The 19,949-nt window shown below is 46.5% G+C and overlaps 1 protein-coding gene across 2 annotated transcripts in view; it reads left to right on the top strand.

Annotated features, from left to right (window-relative positions):
* Nucleotides 1–19,949, top strand: part of mthfd1l (methylenetetrahydrofolate dehydrogenase (NADP+ dependent) 1 like) — a 218,083-nt gene that overhangs the window by 20,456 nt on the left and 177,678 nt on the right. For both annotated transcript variants that reach the window (XM_038805377.1, XM_038805387.1), the window contains exons 3-5: nt 1,477–1,521; nt 16,940–16,993; nt 18,064–18,185. In XM_038805377.1, coding sequence (XP_038661305.1) covers nt 1,477–1,521; nt 16,940–16,993; nt 18,064–18,185 — 221 coding nt within the window. The remainder of the gene's footprint in view (nt 1–1,476; nt 1,522–16,939; nt 16,994–18,063; nt 18,186–19,949) is intronic.

A 19,949-nucleotide genomic window follows, 5' to 3' on the forward strand; every position in this document is an offset into this window, starting at 1 on the left:
TCTGGGCATGCCCGGCATTGGAGGAGTTCTGGAAGGGGTGGCGAGGACGGTGTCAAGGGTGGTGGGATCCAGGGTCAAGCCAGGATGGGGACTCGCGATCTTTGGGGTTGGGGTAGAGCCGGGAGTGCAGGAGGCGAAAGAGGCCGGTGTGCTGGCCTTTGCGTCCCTAGTAGCCCGGCGAAGGATTTTGCTACAGTGGAAGGACGCGAGGCCCCCAAGCGTGGAGACCTGGATCAATTACATGGCGGGCTTCATTAAGCTTGAGAAGGTTAAATTCGCCCTGAGAGGATCGGTGCAAGGGTTCTTTAAACGGTGGCAACCTTTCCTCGACTTTCTGGCTCAACGATAGGGTACTGGGACAGTACCAGCAGCAACCCGGGGGGGTTGGGGGGGGGGGGGGGGGGGGACGTTGATTATGTTAGCTTATTTTATTTAAATTTGATTTATCTAATTTTAATTTATGGTTAAGTTCTCTTGTTTGGGGGGGGGGTGGGGGAATGTGATACATGTGATGTTACGGTATGGGGGGAATTGTGGATGTTATGGGGCTGGTAGTTGCATATTACTGCTTTTGGCTATACTTTTTGTTATATTTTCTGTAAAAAATTCCAATAAAAATTATTTAAAAAAAAAACAAATGTGCCATGGTTTAACATTTTTATTTTTAAAATTGCCCCCTTGACAGTGCAGGGAACTCTGCCTAGTGTTTGTGTTCCAATCTCTGGAGTGGGACCCAAACCCAAGATGTTCTGACTTCAAGGTGGAAGTTCTACCCACTAAGCCACCATTGACACAAAAGATTCCAATGACTTAAAGGGTAGAATTTTATGGCGTGGTTACGGAAGGGCTGGAAAATGCAGTGAGCTGTTTAAAACTCCATTGACTTTGGCGGGATTGGAAGACCCCACCAATGGGAGGAGCTATCCGATTCCACCTAAAATGTCTAGTCCCTGTGACTGAATGCCAGCCTCACAATGTGTCTTTTTTTTATACTTTAAAAAACAATTTTGTGTTTTATTTTTCCAATTATGGGGCAATTTAGTGTGGCCAATCTACCAACCCTGCACATCTTTAGGTTGTGGGGGTGAACCCCACTCAGGCACGGGGAGAATGTGCAAACTCCACACGGACAGTGACCCGGGGCCTGGATCGAACCCAGGTCCTCAGCTAACCACTGTGTCACTGTGCTGCCCTTAATGTGTCTTTGTTTACAGTAGAGACTGTGTAATGTTTCTTGGTAACTAAAATTACTTTTTTACATGCACAAAATACAACTTTTATCGAATTGAATATTGGTGAGTATATGGTTGTCTGTAGTTGGGTTGATCACCATCCCAGTGCTCCATCATCCTGCTCTGTAACCTTCAGTAAAATTGTGTGTGGTTTGTGCATGTTTTCTGAGAAGTGAGCACATTCATTGCAACTTCCAATTTTCTTCAGTTTTTTTTTCAAAAAGGATAATTATTTTCCCTTTAGATCACCGATGATGATATGTTGGAGGTCAAAAAGATGGCAGAAGAGGTGAGTCTTCGATCATATTCAAAATGTAAAAGTTGGTATTTGAACATTTGTTAATCATTTACATACACATTTTTCACTTAATTTCACCAGATTTGTCTTCATCTCAGTGAATTAATGGATAGTCTAATCAATACGTTTGATCACAGAATTGTGTGACACAGAAGGAGACCATCCGGCCATTGTGTCATTGCCAGCTCTTTGAAGGAGCTGTCCAATATTCCTCTTCTCTGCTCTTGCCCAAGCCCTGCACGTTCCCAATTTTCAAATATATATGAACTTCTCTTTTGAAATTTACTATTGAATCTACTTACACTAGGCAGTGCATTCCTGATCATAAATCGCTGAGAAAATGTTTCTTGTTCTTTTGCTCTTTGCACTTCTGTTAATTGAAATCTGAATTAAACAACTCCAATCACTTGTAGCCAAAAAGCTTTTCTCTTTTGCTAACTTAATTTGCGTTCATGGTTCTCTCGCCATGGAAAAGTGTTGGAACGTTTCCACTTTTCCTTTTTGAAAACAAATTGAATTTGATTCTCCACCCTTATTGAAATCACTGTTCACGGCCTCTGTTTGTACCTCTGCTGCTGAATTTTTCATTGGCCTATTGTAAGCATGTTTCTGGGCAGGGGGTGTCAATATCTGCCTCCTGGATCAGTAAAAAAATGTGGACGTTGGACAGTGGAGAATTTTATTTATCTGCATACTAGCAGCAGCAGTTAGGGCTTTTACTGGATATCCTACACTGGGCATGGGAGTGTACTACTACAGTAGCTATTTACATTTCCATCCACTCCTTACCCTACTGACCTCTATTCCTTGGTTCAAGCCAGTGCAGATAACTGTTTGCCCAATTTGTGACACTAATGAAGATTATTATTAATATTATCTCAATGGTGAAATCTTACTGGAGGACTCATTGTCTGACCTTGTGCAATATCCTGCATGCAAAGAAGTAACTGATGCATGTAGAAATGGTACAGCAGTTATCATGGGGGATTTTAATCTACATGTCGATTGGTTTAACCAGGTCGGTCAAGGCAACCTTGAGGAGGAGTTTATAGAATGTATCCGTGATAGTTTCCTAGAACAGTATGTAATGGAACCTACGAGGGAACAAGCGGTCCTAGATCTTGTCCTGTGTAATGAGACAGGATTGATTCATGATCTCATAGTTAGGGATCCTCTCGGAAGGAGCGATCACAATATGGTGGAATTTAAAATACAGATGGAGGGTGAGAAAGTAAAATCAAATACTAGTGTTTTGTGTTTAAACAAAGGAGATTACAAGGGGATGAGAGAAGAACTAGCTAAGGTAGACTGGGAGCTAAGACTTTGTGGTGGAACAGTTGAGGAACAGTGGAGAACCTTCCAAGCGATTTTTCACAGTGCTCAGCAAAGGTTTATACCAACAAAAAGGAAGGACGGAAGAAAGAGGGAAAATCGACCGTGGATATCTAAGGAAATAAGGGAGAGTATCAAATTGAAGGAAAAAGCATATAAAGTGGCAAAGATTGCTGGGAGATTAGAGGACTGGGAAATCTTTAGGGGGCACCAGAAAGCTACTAAAAAAGCTATAAAGAAGAGTAAGATAGAGTATGAGAGTAAACTTGCTCAGAATATAAAAACAGACAGCAAAGGTTTTTACAAATATATAAGACAAAAAAGAGTGGCTAAGGTAAATATTGGTCCTTTAGCGGATGAGAAGGGAGTTTTAATAATGGGAGATGAGGAAATGGCTGAGGAACTGAACAGGTTTTTTGTGTCGGTCTTCACAGTGGAAGACACAAATAACATGCCAGCGACTGATAGAAATGAGGCTATGACAGGTGAGGACCTTGAGAGGATTGTTGTCACTAAGGAGGGAGTGATGGGCAAGCTAATGGGGCTAAAGGTAGACAAGTCTCCTGGCCCTGATGGAATGCATCCCAGAGTGCTAAAAGAGATGGCTAGGGAAATTGCAGATGCACTAGTGATAATTTACCGAAATTCACTAGACTCTGGGGTGGTCCCGGTGGATTGGAAATTAGCAAACGTGACGCCACTGTTTAAAAAAGGAGGTAGGCAGAAAGCAGGAAATTATAGGCCAGTGAGCTTAACTTCGGTAGTAGGGAAGATGCTGGAATCTATCATCAAGGAAGAAATTGCGAGGCATCGGGATAGAAATTGTCCCATTGGGCAGACGCAGCATGGGTTTGTAAAAGGCAGGTCATGCCTAACTAATTTAGTGGAATTTTTTGAGGACATTACCAGTGCAGTAGATAACGGGGAGCCGGTGGATGTGGTATATCTGGATTTCCAGAAAGCCTTTGACAAGGTGCCACACAAAAGGTTGCTGCATAAGATAAAGATGCATGGCATTAAGGGTAAAGTATGGATAGAGGATTGGTTAATTAATAGAAAGCAAAGAGTTGGGATAAATGGGTGTTTCTCTGGTTGGCAATCAGTAGCCAGTGGTGTCCCTCAGGGATCCGTGTTGGGCCCACAATTGTTCACAATCTACATAGATGATTTGGAGTTGGGGACCAAGGGCAATGTGTCCAAGTTTGCAGATGACACTAAGATGAGTGGTAAAGCGAAAAGTGCAGAGGATACTGGAAGTCTGCAGAGGGATTTGGATAGGTTAAGTGAATGGGCTCGGGTCTGGCAGATGGAATACAATGTTGACAAATGTGAGGTTATCCATTTTGGTAGGAATAACAGCAAACGGGATTATTATTTAAACGATAAAATATTAAAGCATGCCGCTGTTCAGAGAGACTTGGGTGTGCTAGTGCATGAGTCACAGAAGGTTGGTTTACAAGTGCAACAGGTGATTAAGAAGGCAAATGGAATTTTGTCCTTCATTGCTAGAGGGATGGAGTTTAAGACTAGGGAGGTTATGTTGCAATTGTATAAGGTGTTAGTGCGGCCACACCTGGAGTATTGTGTTCAGTTTTGGTCTCCTTACTTGAGAAAGGACGTACTGGCGCTGGAGGGTGTGCAGAGGAGATTCACTAGGTTAATCCCAGAGCTGAAGGGGTTGGATTATGAGGAGAGGTTGAGTAGACTGGGACTGTACTCGTTGGAATTTAGAATGATGAGGGGGGATCTTATAGAAACATTAAAAATTATGAAGGGAATAGATAGGATAGATGCGGGCAGGTTGTTTCCACTGGCGGGTGACAGCAGAACTAGGGGACATAGCCTCAAAATAAGGGGAAGTAGATTTAGGACTGAGTTTAGGAGGAACTGCTTCACCCAAAGGGTTGTGAATCTATGGAATTCCTTGCCCAGTGAAGCAGTTGAGGCTCCTTCATTACATGTTTTTAAGGTAAAGATAGATAGTTTTTTGAAGAATAAAGGGATTAAGGGTTATGGTGTTCGGGCCGGAAAGTGGAGCTGTGTCCACAAAAGATGAGCCATGATCTAATTGAATGGCAGAGCAGGCTCGAGGGGCCAGATGGCCTACTCCTGCTCCTAGTTCTTATGTTCTTATGTTCCGATATCTCTGGAGAAATTCTCAGGGAGTCCGGTAATAATAGCTTCATTGAAAATCTGGAGGCAGTTTTGCCAACACTTCGGGTTGGGGGCAGGGTCAAGGGAAATGCCAATTCGGGGGAACCACAGATTGGAGTCAGGGAGGTGGGATGGAAATTTTCAGAAATGGGAAGAGAAGGGGATTAAGACACTAAAAGATTTGTTTCTTGGGGGTCGGTTTGCAGGATTGAGGGAGCTGGAAGCGAAATATAGACTGGAACAGGGAGAAATGTTTAGATATATGCAGGTTCGGGATTTTGCCAGAAAGGAGATACTAAGCTTCCTGGAGCAACCGGCCTCCACATTGCTGGAGGAGGTGCTGACGACAAGGGGACTGGAGAAGGGGGTAGTGTCAGCAGTGTACGGAGCTATTTTGCAAAAGGATAAGGCACCACTGGAAGGGATCAAAGCAAAGTGGGAGGAAGAGTTGGGAGAGGTTACAAAGGAGGGGGTCTGGTGTGAGGTGCTCCGGAGAATAATACCTCGTGTGCGAGGTTGTGGCTGATGCAGCTGATGGTATATAGAGCCCACCTCATGAGGGTGAGGATGAGCTGATTCTTTGAAGGAGTAGAAGATGTGTGTGAGCGTTTGCGGGGGGGGGGGAATCACGTTCACATGTTCACGTTCAGGGCAGCACGGTAGCATGGTGGTTAGCATAAATGCTTCACAGCTCCAGGGTCCCAGGTTCGATTCCCGGCTGGGTCACTGTCTGTGCGGAGTCTGCACGACCTCCCCGTGTGTGTGTGGGTTTCCTCCGGGTGCTCCGGTTTCCTCCCACAGTCCAAAGATGTGCGGGTTAGGTGGATTGGCCATGCTAAATTGCCCGTAGTGTCCTAAAAAAAAAGTAAGGTTAGGGGGGGGGGGGTTGTTGGGGGTATAGGGTGGATACGTGGGTTTGAGTAGGGTGATCATGGCTCGGCACAACATCGAGGGCCGAAGGGCCTGTTCTGTGCTGTACTGTTCTATGTTCTATGTTTTGGTCCTGTCCAAAGGTAGAGGAGTACTGGAAGGAGGTGTTTAGGGTAATCTCCAAGGTGATGCACGTGTAACTGGATCCGGGTCCCCGGGAGGCCATATTTGGGGTGTCGGACCAGCCAGGGTTGGAAACGGGTGTGGAGGCAGATATCGTAGCCTTTGCCTCGTTGATCTCCCGAAGGCGGATCCTACTGGGATGGAGAGCAGCCTCTCCACCCTGTGCCCTGGCGTGGCGGGGGGACCTGTTGGAATTCTTGACTCTTGAGAAGGTTAGGTTTGAACTGAGGGGAAGGACAGAGGAGTGTTATTCATTATGCACTTTCAAGAACTGGATAACCGAACATTAATTGGGGGGGGGAGGGGGGCTGTGTGTATTAAAGGTGACTATGGGTAATCCCTGGTTCCTTTTTGTCATTTGTTTATGTAAACATACGGGCTAATGTTTGGGGCTTGGTGGGAGGATGGGATCATTGTTATTGTTATGGGGATTGACATTTGTTGCTGATTATTGTTTATTGTTGGTGGTGTAAATTCGGGAGAAAATATGAAAAAGAAGGCAAATAAAAATATTTTAAAAACGATATAATTAAATATTCAGCAAATATAACTGGTGAACTATTAGCAAAGTACTAACCCCCCTTGACTTGCCCCACCCGTTATATTATATAATATATATGTACACATAGAGGAAAAGAGGGGTGTCAAAATAATGCTGAAATCAAAAACTATAAGAGCTTTAATGCTGTTGAGAATTTTAACTGTCTCATCCAGCACAATATTTAGAGGTGCAAGCATCTTAACAGTGAATGCTCGCGCAACATGGTGCTACATCTTTGATCCACTCTACAACACCTGCCTTCCTGACCATTGCGACCGGCGATTCTCCGACCCGGATGGGCCGAGCGGCCTGCCGTTCGCGACTGTTTCACGACGGCGGCAACCACACCTGGTTGCTGCCGTCGTGAAACGGGTGTGGAGATGCCCGTTTGGGGCTTGCCGGGGGCCTGGTGGGGAATGAGCACCACGACTGTGCTCGGGAGGGGACAGGGCCCGCGATCGTTGGGCCGGCATCTCAATCGGACGCATTATTTCCCCTCCGCCGCCCCGCAAGATCAAGCTGCCACATCTTGCGGGGCGGCTGAGGGGAAAGATGGCCACCGCGCATGCGCGAGTTCGAGTTGTCAGTGTCGTGACTTCAGCCGCGCATGCGCGGGTTGGAGCCGGCCTACCTGCGCATGCGCGGCTGAAGTCATTAGGCGTGCCGGCCGCGTCATTGTCGGCGCGACGCCCCCGCGTCCGAGAGTTACGGAGCGCCGCTCCTAGCCCCGCCGGGAGGGGAGAATAGGGGGCGAGGAGCGGCCTCCGAGGCCGTCGTGAAACTCGGCCAAGTTCACGACGGTCCTCCCGATTTTTCCCAGGAGCGGAGAATTCCGCCCCTTGTCTTTCTAGGAAGGTATTGATGCAGTTGAATATTGCTTTGCCAGTGACGTTTATCTGCAGAGGGTCATATGGCAGCAAGTCTTCAATAATGTCATCGAAGACATAGTTTGCAAATTGCAAGCCCTGGCACGTCCGTGGACGACTCTAGTAGCAATAAATATGCAACGCAACATTTAATACGAGAGACTAGCTGACCCTGTGTCATCAGCAAAATCATGAATTTGATGAACAACTGTAGCACCTCAATCTTTCCACCCACTGCCTCATCTAGCATGCACGTTACAATGTATTTGGCGCAAGACTTCATCAAGTTTTCGCCAATTGTGTGGGCTTCTCCTTCATGTGCAGTGCTGTATCTTACTCTGTAGGTCACCTCAGTTCCGTTCTCGTTATCAGTCTTGGCAGACCCTACCATCATGGATTTATTGCTCATTGGTGAATTAAGCTTTCTCCTGAAGAAACTTGTGTTTTATTCTTGTATTTAGGATGATTTGTTCCAAATGTCTTCTCAGTTTAGCTGGTACCATCAAACTGTTGGATAATATTTTGCAGCACACAAGTCACTGTGCTCCAGAGCACATGATCCCAGTGACAACTCCAGTTGAAGCTCTGCTTCTTATTTCCTGCCATTGCTTCAGTTGATGTGGGCAGTAACTGGTACACCGCTAATTGTTTGTTTGCTTGCCAGTGATTTCCTGAAGTGCTCCTACTTCATCAATTGTTTTCTGCTTCTTTGAGCCGTCCTCCTTTAGCCACAGATCCATTGCTGTGTAGCAAAACTAGAGAAGCACAAGATGAGATTTTATTAAAAACAGTTGGCAATCGGAGCCTGTGACCTCTGGAATTAAGAAGAGGTTCAGTCACAAATACAATTGCCAACTGCATAGGTTCCTCACATTAACCACCCTAGCTAAACCCCAACAGTAACTTCCTACGCAGAAATAGTACTCACTTATGCCGTTCCTATGCTGTCGGCGCTGCAACCTCTCTGTTCTTTTCACTCCTCACCACTGCTGCCTGTGGGCCACACTGCCCCAGGCCTGCCTCTGGGGAGGCTCGCTCCAACCGCTGCCTCTCCTCCATTTCACAGAACTGAAATGGGCCAATCAGATAGTTGGCAATGGCAAGGAGAGATGGTGTAGTGTCTCCTTGCCTCCGCCTCTGGTCTATTTCATTTCTGTGATTATTTTTAAACTTGGTCTATTGCTCCTGAGCTGGAACTGGTATTTGTTGGTCACATGGTGGTCCCCAGCTCTGTGGAGCCATTGGAAGCCCTTCACAAACCCCAGTTTCGGAACCCCTGTCTCAAAGCATTTTGCAGCCAATCATTTATTTTAAAAAAATATATATTTTTATTCTCCTTCTTCACATTTTCTCCCAAATTTACACCCACCAACAATAAACAATAATCAGTAACAAATGCAATGTCAATCCCCATATCAATAACAACAATCCCATCCTCCCACCAAACCCCCAAACAGCAGCCCGCATGTTAACATAAGCAAATAGCAAAAAGGAATCGGGAATCTCCCATAGTCACCATTAACACATACACCCATGAATTGTAGAACCCCTCCATCCTTCCCCCTCAGTTCAAATTTGACCTTCTCAGGAGTCAAGAATTCCAGCAGGTCCCCCCGCCACACCAGGGCACGGGTACACCTCGGGCACAAGGTGGAGGCGTTCACCTTCCGGAGCACCTCACACCAGAACCCCTACTCCATACCCTCTCCCAATTCTTCCTCCCACTTTTTGCCTTGATCCCCTTCCAGCGGTGCCTTCTCCTCTTCCAAAATAGCCCCGTAAACTGCCGACACTACCCCCTTCTCCAGTCTTCCTGTCTTCAGCGCCTCCTCCAGCAGTGTGGAGGCCGGCTCTACTGGGAAGCTCTGTTTCTCCTTTCTGACAAAGTCTTGAACCTGCATGTATCTAAATATTTCCCCCTGCTCCAGCCCATACTTCGCTCCCAGCAACTTCAATGCTGCAAACCGACCCCCAAGAAACAAATCTTTTAGAGTCCTAATTCCTTTCTCCTCCCATCTCTGAAAATTTCCATCTCAGTTCCCTGGCTCAAATCTATGGTTCCCCTGAATCGGCATTTCCTTGACTCTGCCCCCAACCCGAAGTGCTGGCGAAACTGCATCCAAATTCTCAACAAAGCTATTACTACCGGACTCCCTGAGTATTTCCCCGGGGCCGTCGGGAGCGACGCTGTTGCTAGCGCCTTCATTCCCGACCCCTGACACAAACTCTCTCCATTCTGACCCACTGGGAGTAAACCCCTCTACCCAGCTCTGTACCTTCTCCACATTCGCCACCCAGTAATAATACATTAGGTTCGGAAGACCCAATACCCCTCCCTGCCTTCCTCTCTGTTGTAGCGCCTTTCTAATTCTGGCCTCCTCCCTCCCCATATGAACGAGGTAATCATCCTTTCAATCTCTCTCAAAAATGCTTTTGGCAGGAAAATCTGTAGGCATCGGAAAATAAACAGAAATATATTAAAGCCAATTATAAGTTAGTCACTGCAGTAATGTAGGAAATACTGCAGATAATTATTCGCAGTAGGCTCCAACATCCTGCCATGTGATAAAGACCAGTTCATAATTTTTCTTGTGATAACTGAGGGATAAGTTGGCCAAGTCACTGAGGATAGCTACCCTGATCCTCTTTGAAATTGTATCATGTGAACATTTGTATCCACTCAAGGGCAAATGACGCCTTAATTTAGCATCTCATCCAAAGACAGCACCTCTGCCAGTGTGTCACTCTCTCAAAGAACAAGAACAAAGAAAATTACAGCACAGGAACAGGCCCTTCGGCCCTCCCAGCCTGCACCGATCCAGATCCATTATCTAAACCTGTCTCCTATTTTCCAAGGTCTACTTCTCTCTGTTCCCGCCCATTCATATACCTGTCTAGATGCCTCTTAAATGATGCTGTCGTGCCCGCCTCTACCACCTCCGCTGGTAAAGCGTTCCAGGCACCCACCACCTCTGCGTAAAAAAACTTTCCACGCACATCTCCCTTAAACGTTCCCCCTCTCACCTTGAAATCGTGACCCCTTGTAACTGACACCCCCACTCTTGGGAAAAGCTTGTTGCTATCCACCCTGTCCATACCTCTCATAATTTTGTAGACCTCAATCAGGTCCCCCCTCAACCTCCGTCTTTCCAACGAAAACAATCCTAATTTACTCAACCTTTCTTCATAGCTAGCACCCTCCATACCAGGCAACATCCTGGTGAACCTCCTCTGCACCCTCTCCAAAGCATCCACATCCTTCTGGTAATGTGGCGACCAGAACTGCACACAGTATTCCAAATGTGGCCGAACCAAAGTCCTATACAACTGTAACATGACCTGCCAACTCTTGTACTCAATACCCCGTCCGATGAAGGCAAGCATGCTGTATGCCTTCTTTTTTTTTTAATAAACAATTTTATTGAGGTAGTTTTTGGCTTTATAAACAGTTACAGACATCATCAGAAAGAAAGCAAACATGTGCAAACATCCATGTACTTTCAATACTTCAATCATAACATATTGCACAAGCCTGCTCCTCTCCCACCGGTACTACCCGCCATATTTTCCCTCCTACTCTACTCTTACCCCCCCCCCATATTTTCCCTCCTACTCTACTCTTACCCCCCCCTGCTGATGCTCACTCTCCCGCAAAGAAGTCAATAAATGGTTGCCACCTCCGGGCAAACCCCTGCACAGATCCCCTCAAGGCGAACTTAATTTTCTCCATACCCAGGAAACTCGACATGTCCGCAAGCCACAACTCAGTCTTCGGGGGCTTTGAGTCCCTCCACGCCAATAGTATTCGTCGCCGGGCTATCGGGGAAGCAAAGGCCAAAACATCGGCCTCTTTCTCCCCCTGGACCCCCGGGTCCTCCGAAACCCCAAAACTTGCCACCCCTGGACTCATCACCACCCTTGTTTTTAGCACCCGGGACATGACCCCTGCAAATCCCTCTCAGTACCCCCTCAGCTTAGGGCATGCCCAAAACATGTGAACATGGTTCGCTGGTCCTCCCGCGCACCTAGCGCATTTGTCCTCTATCCCGAAGAATTTGCTCATCCGAGCCACCGTCATATGGGCCCGGTGAACGACCTTAAATTGAATCAGCCCGAGCCTAGCACATGTCGCGGTCGAATTTACCCTACTCGGGGCCTCTGCCCACAGCCCATCCTCCATTTCCCCGCCTAGCTCCTCCTCCCATTTAAGTTTCAGTTCCTCTGTCTGGGACCCTTCCTCCCTCATGAGCACCTTATATATACCCGAGACTCTGTCCTCCCCTTCTTCCATCCTAGAGACTATTCTGTCGAGGATCCCCATTGGCGGGAGGCGTGGGAAAGATGGGACCTGTCTACGAACAAAGCCCCGCAACTGTAGATATCTAAAATCATTTCCCCTTACCCCTTAATTTCCCCTTAATTTCTCCTCCAAGCTCCTCAAACTCGCAAAACTCCCTTCCAGGAACATATCACCCACCCTTTCCGCCCCTGCCCGCCGCCATACTCGGAACCCCCCATCCATACTCCCGGGGGCAAACCGATGGTTGTCGCAGATTGGCGCCCAGACAGACGCCCCCATCTCCCCCACATGCCTCCTCCACTGGCCCCATATCCACAGGGTCGCCACCACTACCGGGCTGGTGGTGTACTTGGCCGGCGGCAGCGGTAGAGGAGCCGTGACCAGGGTTGCCAAGCTGGAGCCCCTGCACGAAGCCGCCTCCACCCGCTCCCAAATAGACCCCGTACCCACCATCCACTTCCTTATCATAGCGATGTTGGCCGCCCAGTAATAATTGATCAGACTAGGCAAAGCCAGCCCTCCCTCGCTGCGGTTCATCTCCAACATCGCCTTCTTCACCCGCGGGGATTTTCCTGCCCAGACAAAGCTCATGATCAGCCCGTTAACTCTTTTGAAGAAGGACTGTAGGATAAAGATCGGGAGGCACTGAAAAATAAACAAAAATCGAAGGAGGATTGTCATCTTTACCGTCTGCACCCTCCCTGCCAGCGACAGCGGGAGTGCATCCCATCTCCGAAACTCTCCCTTCATTTGCTCCACCACCCTGGCCAAATTTAATTTATGCAGCCTGCCCCAGTCTCGTGCCACCTGGATTCCCAAATACCGGAAATTTTCCTCAACCAGCCTAAACGGTAGCCCTCTCAATCTGTTCTCCTGGCCCCTTGCCTGGACCACAAACATTTCACTCTTGACCGTATTTAATTTGTATCCTGAGAACTGGCCGAACTTCCTCAGCGTTCCCGGTATAGTTCCCATCCCGGCCACTGGGTCCGACACATACAGGAGCAGGACGTCCGCATAAAGAGAGACCCTATGTTCTACCCCGCCCCTCACCATCCCCTTCCAACCCTCTGCGGTTCTCAGCGCAATCGCCAGCGGCTCTATGGCCAGCGCAAACAGCAGCGGGGAGAGCGGGCAGCCCTGTCTGGTCCCTCGGTACAACCTAAAATACTCCGACACTTCTCTGTTGGTCCTGACGCTGGCCCTCGGGGCCTGATATAATAGTTTGATCCAATCCACCAATCCCTCCCCGAACCCAAACCGTCCGAGCACCTCCCATAGATAGTCCCACTCCACCCGGTCAAAGGCCTTGTCGGCGTCCATTGCCACCACTACCTCCACCTCCCTACTCACTGGGGGCATCATTATCACATTAAGTAATCTTATCAGGTTGGCCGCCAGCTGCCTACCTTTCACAAACCCCATTTGATCCTCCCCAATCATCTCCGGTACACAGTCCTCCATTCTACCCACCAGTACCTTTGCCAGGAGCTTGGCGTCTACATTAATCAGGGAGATTGGCCTGTAGGACCCGCACGCCTCCGGGTCTTTACACCGCTTCAATATCAGTGATATGGTGGCTTGTGACATTGTCGGCGGCAGGGTCCCTCTGTCCCTTGCCTCATTAAAAACCCTCGCCAAGACCGGGCCCACCAGCTCAGAGAACTTCCTATAAAACTCTACTGGGTATCCATCTGGCCCCGGGGACTTCCCCAACTGCATGGCCTTAAGGCCCCCCAATACCTCCTCTACTCTAATCGGGGCCCCCAGCTCTTCCACTCGCCCCCCACCTACTGTTGGGAATGTTAACCCGTCCAGAAACCTTTTCATCCCCTCCGGTTCTTCCGGCGGCTCCGAAGTATGCAGCTTACGATAGAAGTCCCGGAATACCTTATTCAATTCTGCCGGGTCCTCCACTTTGCCCCCCCCCCCCGTCTCTTACTCTACCTATTTCCCTGGCCACCTCCCTCCTCCTGAGTTGCTGCGCTAACAGTCTGCTAGCCTTTTCCCCATGCTCGTACACCACTCCCCTCGTCTTCCTAAGCTGTTCCACGGCCCTGCTCGTGGATAGAGCCCCCAGTTCCGCCTGTAGTCTCTGCCTCTCCCTGAGTAAAACCTCCCCCGGGGGCTGTATGCCTTCTTGACCACTCTATCGACCTGCGTTGCCACCTTCAGGGTACAATGGACCTGAACTCCCAGATCTCTCTGTACATCAATTTTCCTAAGACCCTTCCATTGACCATATAGTCTGCTCTTGAATTTGATCTTCCAAAATGCATCACCTCTCATTTGCCTGGATTGAACTCCATCTGCCATTTCTCTGCCCAACTCTCCAATCTATCTATATTTTGTTGTATTCTCTGACAGTCCTGCTCGCTATCTGCAACTCAACCAATCTTAGTATCATCTGCAAACTTGCTAATCAGACCACCTATACCTTCCTCCAGGTCATTTATGTAGATCACAAACAGCAGTGGTCCGAGCACGGGTCCCTGTGGAACACCGCTAGTCACCCTTCTCCATTTTGAGACACTCCCTTCCACCACTACTCTCTGTCTCCTGTTGCCCAGCCAGTTCTTTATCCATCTAGCCAGTACACCCTGAACCCCATACGACTTCACTTTTTGCATCAACCTGCCATGGGAAACCTTATCAAACGCCTTACTTAAGTCCATGTATATGACATCTACAGCCCTTCCCTCATCAATTAACTTTGTCACTTCCTCAAAGAATTCTATTAGGTTTGTAAGACATGACCTTCCCTGCACAAAACCATGCTGCCTATCCCTGATAAGTCTATTTTCTTCCAGATGTGAATAGATCCTATCCCTCAGTATCTTCTCCAACAGTTTGCCTACCACTGACGTCAAGTTCACAGGTCTATAATTCCCTGGATTATCCCTGCTACCCTTCTTAAACAAAGGGACAACGTTAGCAATTCTCCAGTCCTCTGGGACCTCACCCGTGCTCAAGGATGCTGCAAAGATGTCTGTTAAGGCCCCAGCTATTTCAACCCTCGCTTCCCTCAGTAACCTGGGATAGATCCCATCCGGTCCTGGGGACTTGTCCACCTTAATGTCTTTTAGAATACCTAAAACTTCCCCCTTCCGTATGACAACTTGACCTAGAGTATTTAAACATCCATCCCTAGCCTCAACATCCGTCTTGTCCCTCTCCTTTGTGAATACCGATGCAAAGTACTCATTAAGAATCTCACCCATTTCCTCTGACTCCACGCATAAATTCCCTCTTTTGTCTTTGAGTGGGCCAATCCTTTCTCTAGTTACCCTCTTGCTCCTTACATACGAATAAAAGGCGTTGGGATTTTCCTTAACCCTGTTAGCCAAAGATATTTCATGACCCCTTTTAGCCCTCTTTATTGTGCGTTTGAGATTCGTCCTACTTTCCCGATATTCCTCCAAAGCTTAATCAGTTTTGAGTTGCCTCGATCCTATGTATGCTTCCTTTTTCATCTTAGCTAGTCTCACAATTTCACCCGTCATCCATGGTTCCCTAATCTTGACATTTCTATCTTTCATTTTCACAGGAACATGTCTGTCCTGCACTCTAATCAACCTTTTCTTAAAAGACTCCCACATTTCAAATGTGGATTTACCCTTAAACAGCTGCTCCCAATCCACATTCCCTAGCTCCTGCCGAATTTTGTTATACTCTGCCTTTCCCCAATTTACTACTCTTCCTTTCGGACCACTCTTGTCCATGTCCATGAATATTCTAAAACTTACGGAATTGTGATCGCTATTCCCAAAGTAATCACCGACTGAAACATCAACCACCTGGCCAGGATCATTCCCCAATACCAGGTCCAGTATGGCCCCTTCCCGAGTTGGACTATTTACATACCGCTCTAAAAAAACTCTCCTGGATGCTCCTTACAAACTCTGCTCCATCTACGCCTCCAATACTACACGAATCCAATTCAATGTTGGGGAAGTTAACATCTCCCATCACAACCACCCTATTGCTCCTACATTTTTCTATCATCTGTCTGCATATTTGTACCTCTACTTCATGCTTGCTTTTGGGAGGTCTGTAGTAAAGTCCCAACAATGTTACTGCACCCTTCCAATTTCTCAGCTCCACCCATATTGCCTCAGTGCTCGAATCCTCCATCATGTCCTCCTTAATCTGCAGCTGGACACACTTCCCGCACATGAAGGAGTCAGGGGCACATTGCGCACGAGGAGCATAACACGGGTCTGGGATTGCCTGCCATTTTTACCCTTTACCTTAACTGATTACAAATATAGTGTCAAATAATTAATAAGTGAAAGGAATAAAGATTTTACTTACCAATCACAATACTCACCAACACACGAAGAGTTAAATTTCTCCCAGCAACTGCTAACTGGAGCACTTTCCTTGCCAGTCAATCAGGTCACTGCTTTGCTGTGATGTCCCCCTTCAAGGTAAGTTTTTAAAGAGATAAGCTTACCTTCCCAACAACCACGGTTGTTTTTTTTTTGATTAGAGGAGGAGGTAGGAAGGGAAACACTGAGGAAGTGTTTCGGGTTTAACTGTCACTTGACAACAGCCCCTCCACAAACCACCTTCAAATTACGCTGACCGCACTGCACGTATGCAAATCTCCCCGGAACAGCCAATCAGTAGCTCCGCCCTGCTGCCCTCATCTTGTATTTTTTTTTATAAATTTAGAGTACCCAATTCATTTTTTCCAATTAAGGGGCAATTTAGCATGCCCAATCCACCTACCCTGCACATCTTTGGGTTGTGGGGGTGAGAACCACGCAAACATGGGAGAATGTCTAAAAGGATTAATTTCATAATCTATATTAATTACTAAATCATTTTGAAGGAAACATCTACTCCAAAAGTACTATAAAATGCAAATTACTGGGGTGGCACGGTGGTGCAGTGGTTAGCACTGCTGCCTCACAGTGCTGAGGTCCTGGGTTCGATCCCTGCCCCGGATCACTGTCCATGCACTTTCTCCCTGTCTATGTGTGGGTCTCACCCCCACAACCCAAAGATATGCAGAGTAGGTGGATTGGAGATTCTAAATTGCCCCTTAATTGGGGAAAAAAATAATTGGGTACTCTAAATTTATATTAAAAATTGCAAATTATTTATTTGATAAATGTTCCAAAGTCTTATGGTCTCATTTATTTTTCTTTCCCTTAGGTTGGGTTACATGTTGTTCATATTTGTCTGCCAGAAGAAACTGCTACTGAGGAGGTAACTGAGTTTTCTGATATTCATTATTTTGATGTGTTGGTCTAACCAATGTAACCTTTTTAGACTGTATCACCACGCAGATCAGAAAATTGGGTGAGGTGTATAATGAATGGATGATTTGTGGTTGCCTGGTAATAAAAGGAAAATTTACTTCCATTCTCATTCAGGCCTCAGGGTGGTTACATATTATACAAATTGTAAAGCACAGAAGTAGATCAGCTTAACAGTCTGTTCAGGTGTTGGAACTGACTAAACTTGCCTATTACAATTCTCTCCTGGCTGCTTTTCTGCCTTTCACCCTCCATAAACTGAGCTCATTCAAACTGGTTACAAGTACAGTTTTCTCATCATTCCTGAACCTGCTGACAAACATTGACTCCTAGACTGGCAGCACCTCGAGTTACAAGTTCTCAACCTTGTGTTCAAATCCCTCCTTCGTGGCTTCAGTCCTCCCCCGTTCTGTAACCTGCTTCAGCCCAATAACCCTCCCATAAGTGTTCCAATTCTGGCTTCATGTCCCTCTATTTCCGTTAATCTATCATTGGTGACCATGCTTTTCAGCTCTCAAGGCACTAAGTTCTACAATTCCTTCTCTAAATTTCTCCACTTATTTACCTCCTTTTTAAGACATTCCTTGAAACTTACATCTTTGACCTAGTTTTTATCCATCTGTCGTCGGCCTTTATGCTTGCTGTCAAATTGTGTTTGATAATGAATGTTACAGTGAAACACCTTGGGGTTGTAAATGTATTTTAAATGCAAGTTGTTGGGCGGCATGGTGGCACAGTGGTTAGTACTGCTGCCTCACTGCTCTGAGGTCCCAGGTCCAATCCCGGCTCACCGTCTGTGTGGAGTTTGCACATTTTCCCCATGTCTGCGTGGGTGTCACCCCCACAAACTCAAAGATGTGCAGCATAGGTAGATTGAAAATACTTTTCACTGTATAATAGTACATGTGACAATGATAAATCAAATCAATGGCCACGCTAAATTGCCCCTTAATTCGGGGGAAAAAATGGATATTCTAAATTTAAAATATAAGTTGTTATTACATTTCTTTTGTGGTTCAGATTTTAGATGAGATCGTGAAGCTAAATGAAGACCCTAAAATCCAAGGCTTGGTCCTTCCCCGCAGTCTTGTGATGAGCGACGCAGCAATAAATACAGTGATTCCAGAGAAGGATGTTGACGGGTGAGTGTTCTCTCTCCAGCAGATGAACCGTCACCACTAGGGTCTGATAGTGCATGATGAGAGCTTCACATTCACATTCAGGTCGGGCTTGGGGGCAGATGCAGACAGAATTTAAAAGCAAGCGTGACCATTAAATTGCAGAGGATGGGACCCGGACAGCTGAAGGCATGGCTGGCAAATGGGTTGAGAAGGGAATGCGGGATGGACAAGAGATCTGGAAAAGTTGTAGGGTTGGGGAACGTCAGAGATGGGAAGACTATGGAAAGATTTGACCACAAAATTTGGGAATTTTAAGATCAAGCTTTTCTCCTTCGAGTAGTGAATATAGAGGGGAGATTTGATCGAGAACTAGAGTCGCAGATTTAAAGTGAGTTGCAGAATACTCAAACGGTGTAAAAAAAACTTTTTTATGCAGCAAGTGGTCTGGGATGCACAGTTTGAAAAGGCAGTGGTTTCTGGTACGGCTGTGCCAGGCCGCCCAAATCCCGAAGGGTAACTTGAACAAGCTACCGCAATGGTTTGCCAATTGTATATTAAGAGGAGTTATCTGAAGTCCAGTGAAGAACATTTCTGATCACTTCTGAAGCTTTTAATTGAAGGAAAGAAAAAAAAAAAAACACTTTAAAGAACAGCTTTACAGTACTTCGCCAAACATTTCCTAGATTTTGGCTTGAGTGAACTCTGAGCTAAACCCACATATAATGTGATGGTCCTCATAGATTCTGTTTTGTATAAACATTCCAGTAATATCACCACAGTGCACTGCTGCTATAGGGAAGTCTTTCACAGGCCTTTTCTGGATACAGAGAAGCCAGCTTGTCTCAAAAGCCTCGCAGACAAAAGCAATTTCTTGGAGTGTGACAGCAGCTGGTGTTCACCGGTTTGTCTCCAGCACACACTGTCTTGTCAAATCTCGTAGCCACACACTAACTATCTTCAATCTCTCTTCAAATATGCTTTTCCTCTTTGATCTTTAAAGCTATTGTTTTATACTTCAGTTCATCTTCCCAGATATTACCAATCTTTCATAGAATTTACAGTGCAGAAGGAGGCCATTCGGCCCATCGAGTCTGCATCGGCTCTTGGAAAGAGCACCCTACTCAAGGTCAACACCTCCACCCTATCCCCATAACCCAGTAACCCCACCCAACACTGAGGGCAATTTTGGACACTAAGGGCAATTTATCATGGCCAATCCTCCTAACCTGCACATCTTTGGACTGTGGGAGGAAACCGGAGCACCCGGAGGAAACCCACGCACACACGGGGAGGATGTGCAGACTCCGCACAGACAGTGACCCAAGCCAGAATCGAACCTGGGACCCTGGAGCTGTGAAGCAATTGTGCTATCTACAATGCTACCGTGCTGCCCATTTACTTTATATCTTATTATATCTTTACTTTATATCATGTTACTTTATATCTTCTGTTTTTATGAAAAGTAAACCTACTTTGCTTCACCTATTTACGATCTCCCAATTGTAGATGTTCCTTTTGAAATACAACCGTTAACTTTACATCACTTTCCTTAACTGTCTAATGTAAATTCGTGTTCATGCTGCCCCTGGCACTCCATCTTAGCTTTGTTCATTTCCACTTCAACCGTTCTTACACTCCATCGCCCTGCCAAACTCTGTTATTAATGTTTTTGCTCTTGCAGTCTAACTATTTCAGTTTAATTAAACCAGTCACACCCACACGCTTGCAGAAACCTGTTTCACAGTATTTAATATTGAGAAATCAAATTTTTCTTCAAGTAATTTC

This window comes from Scyliorhinus canicula, chromosome 1 (genome assembly GCF_902713615.1).
Source record: "Scyliorhinus canicula chromosome 1, sScyCan1.1, whole genome shotgun sequence".
Taxonomy (NCBI): domain Eukaryota; kingdom Metazoa; phylum Chordata; class Chondrichthyes; order Carcharhiniformes; family Scyliorhinidae; genus Scyliorhinus; species Scyliorhinus canicula.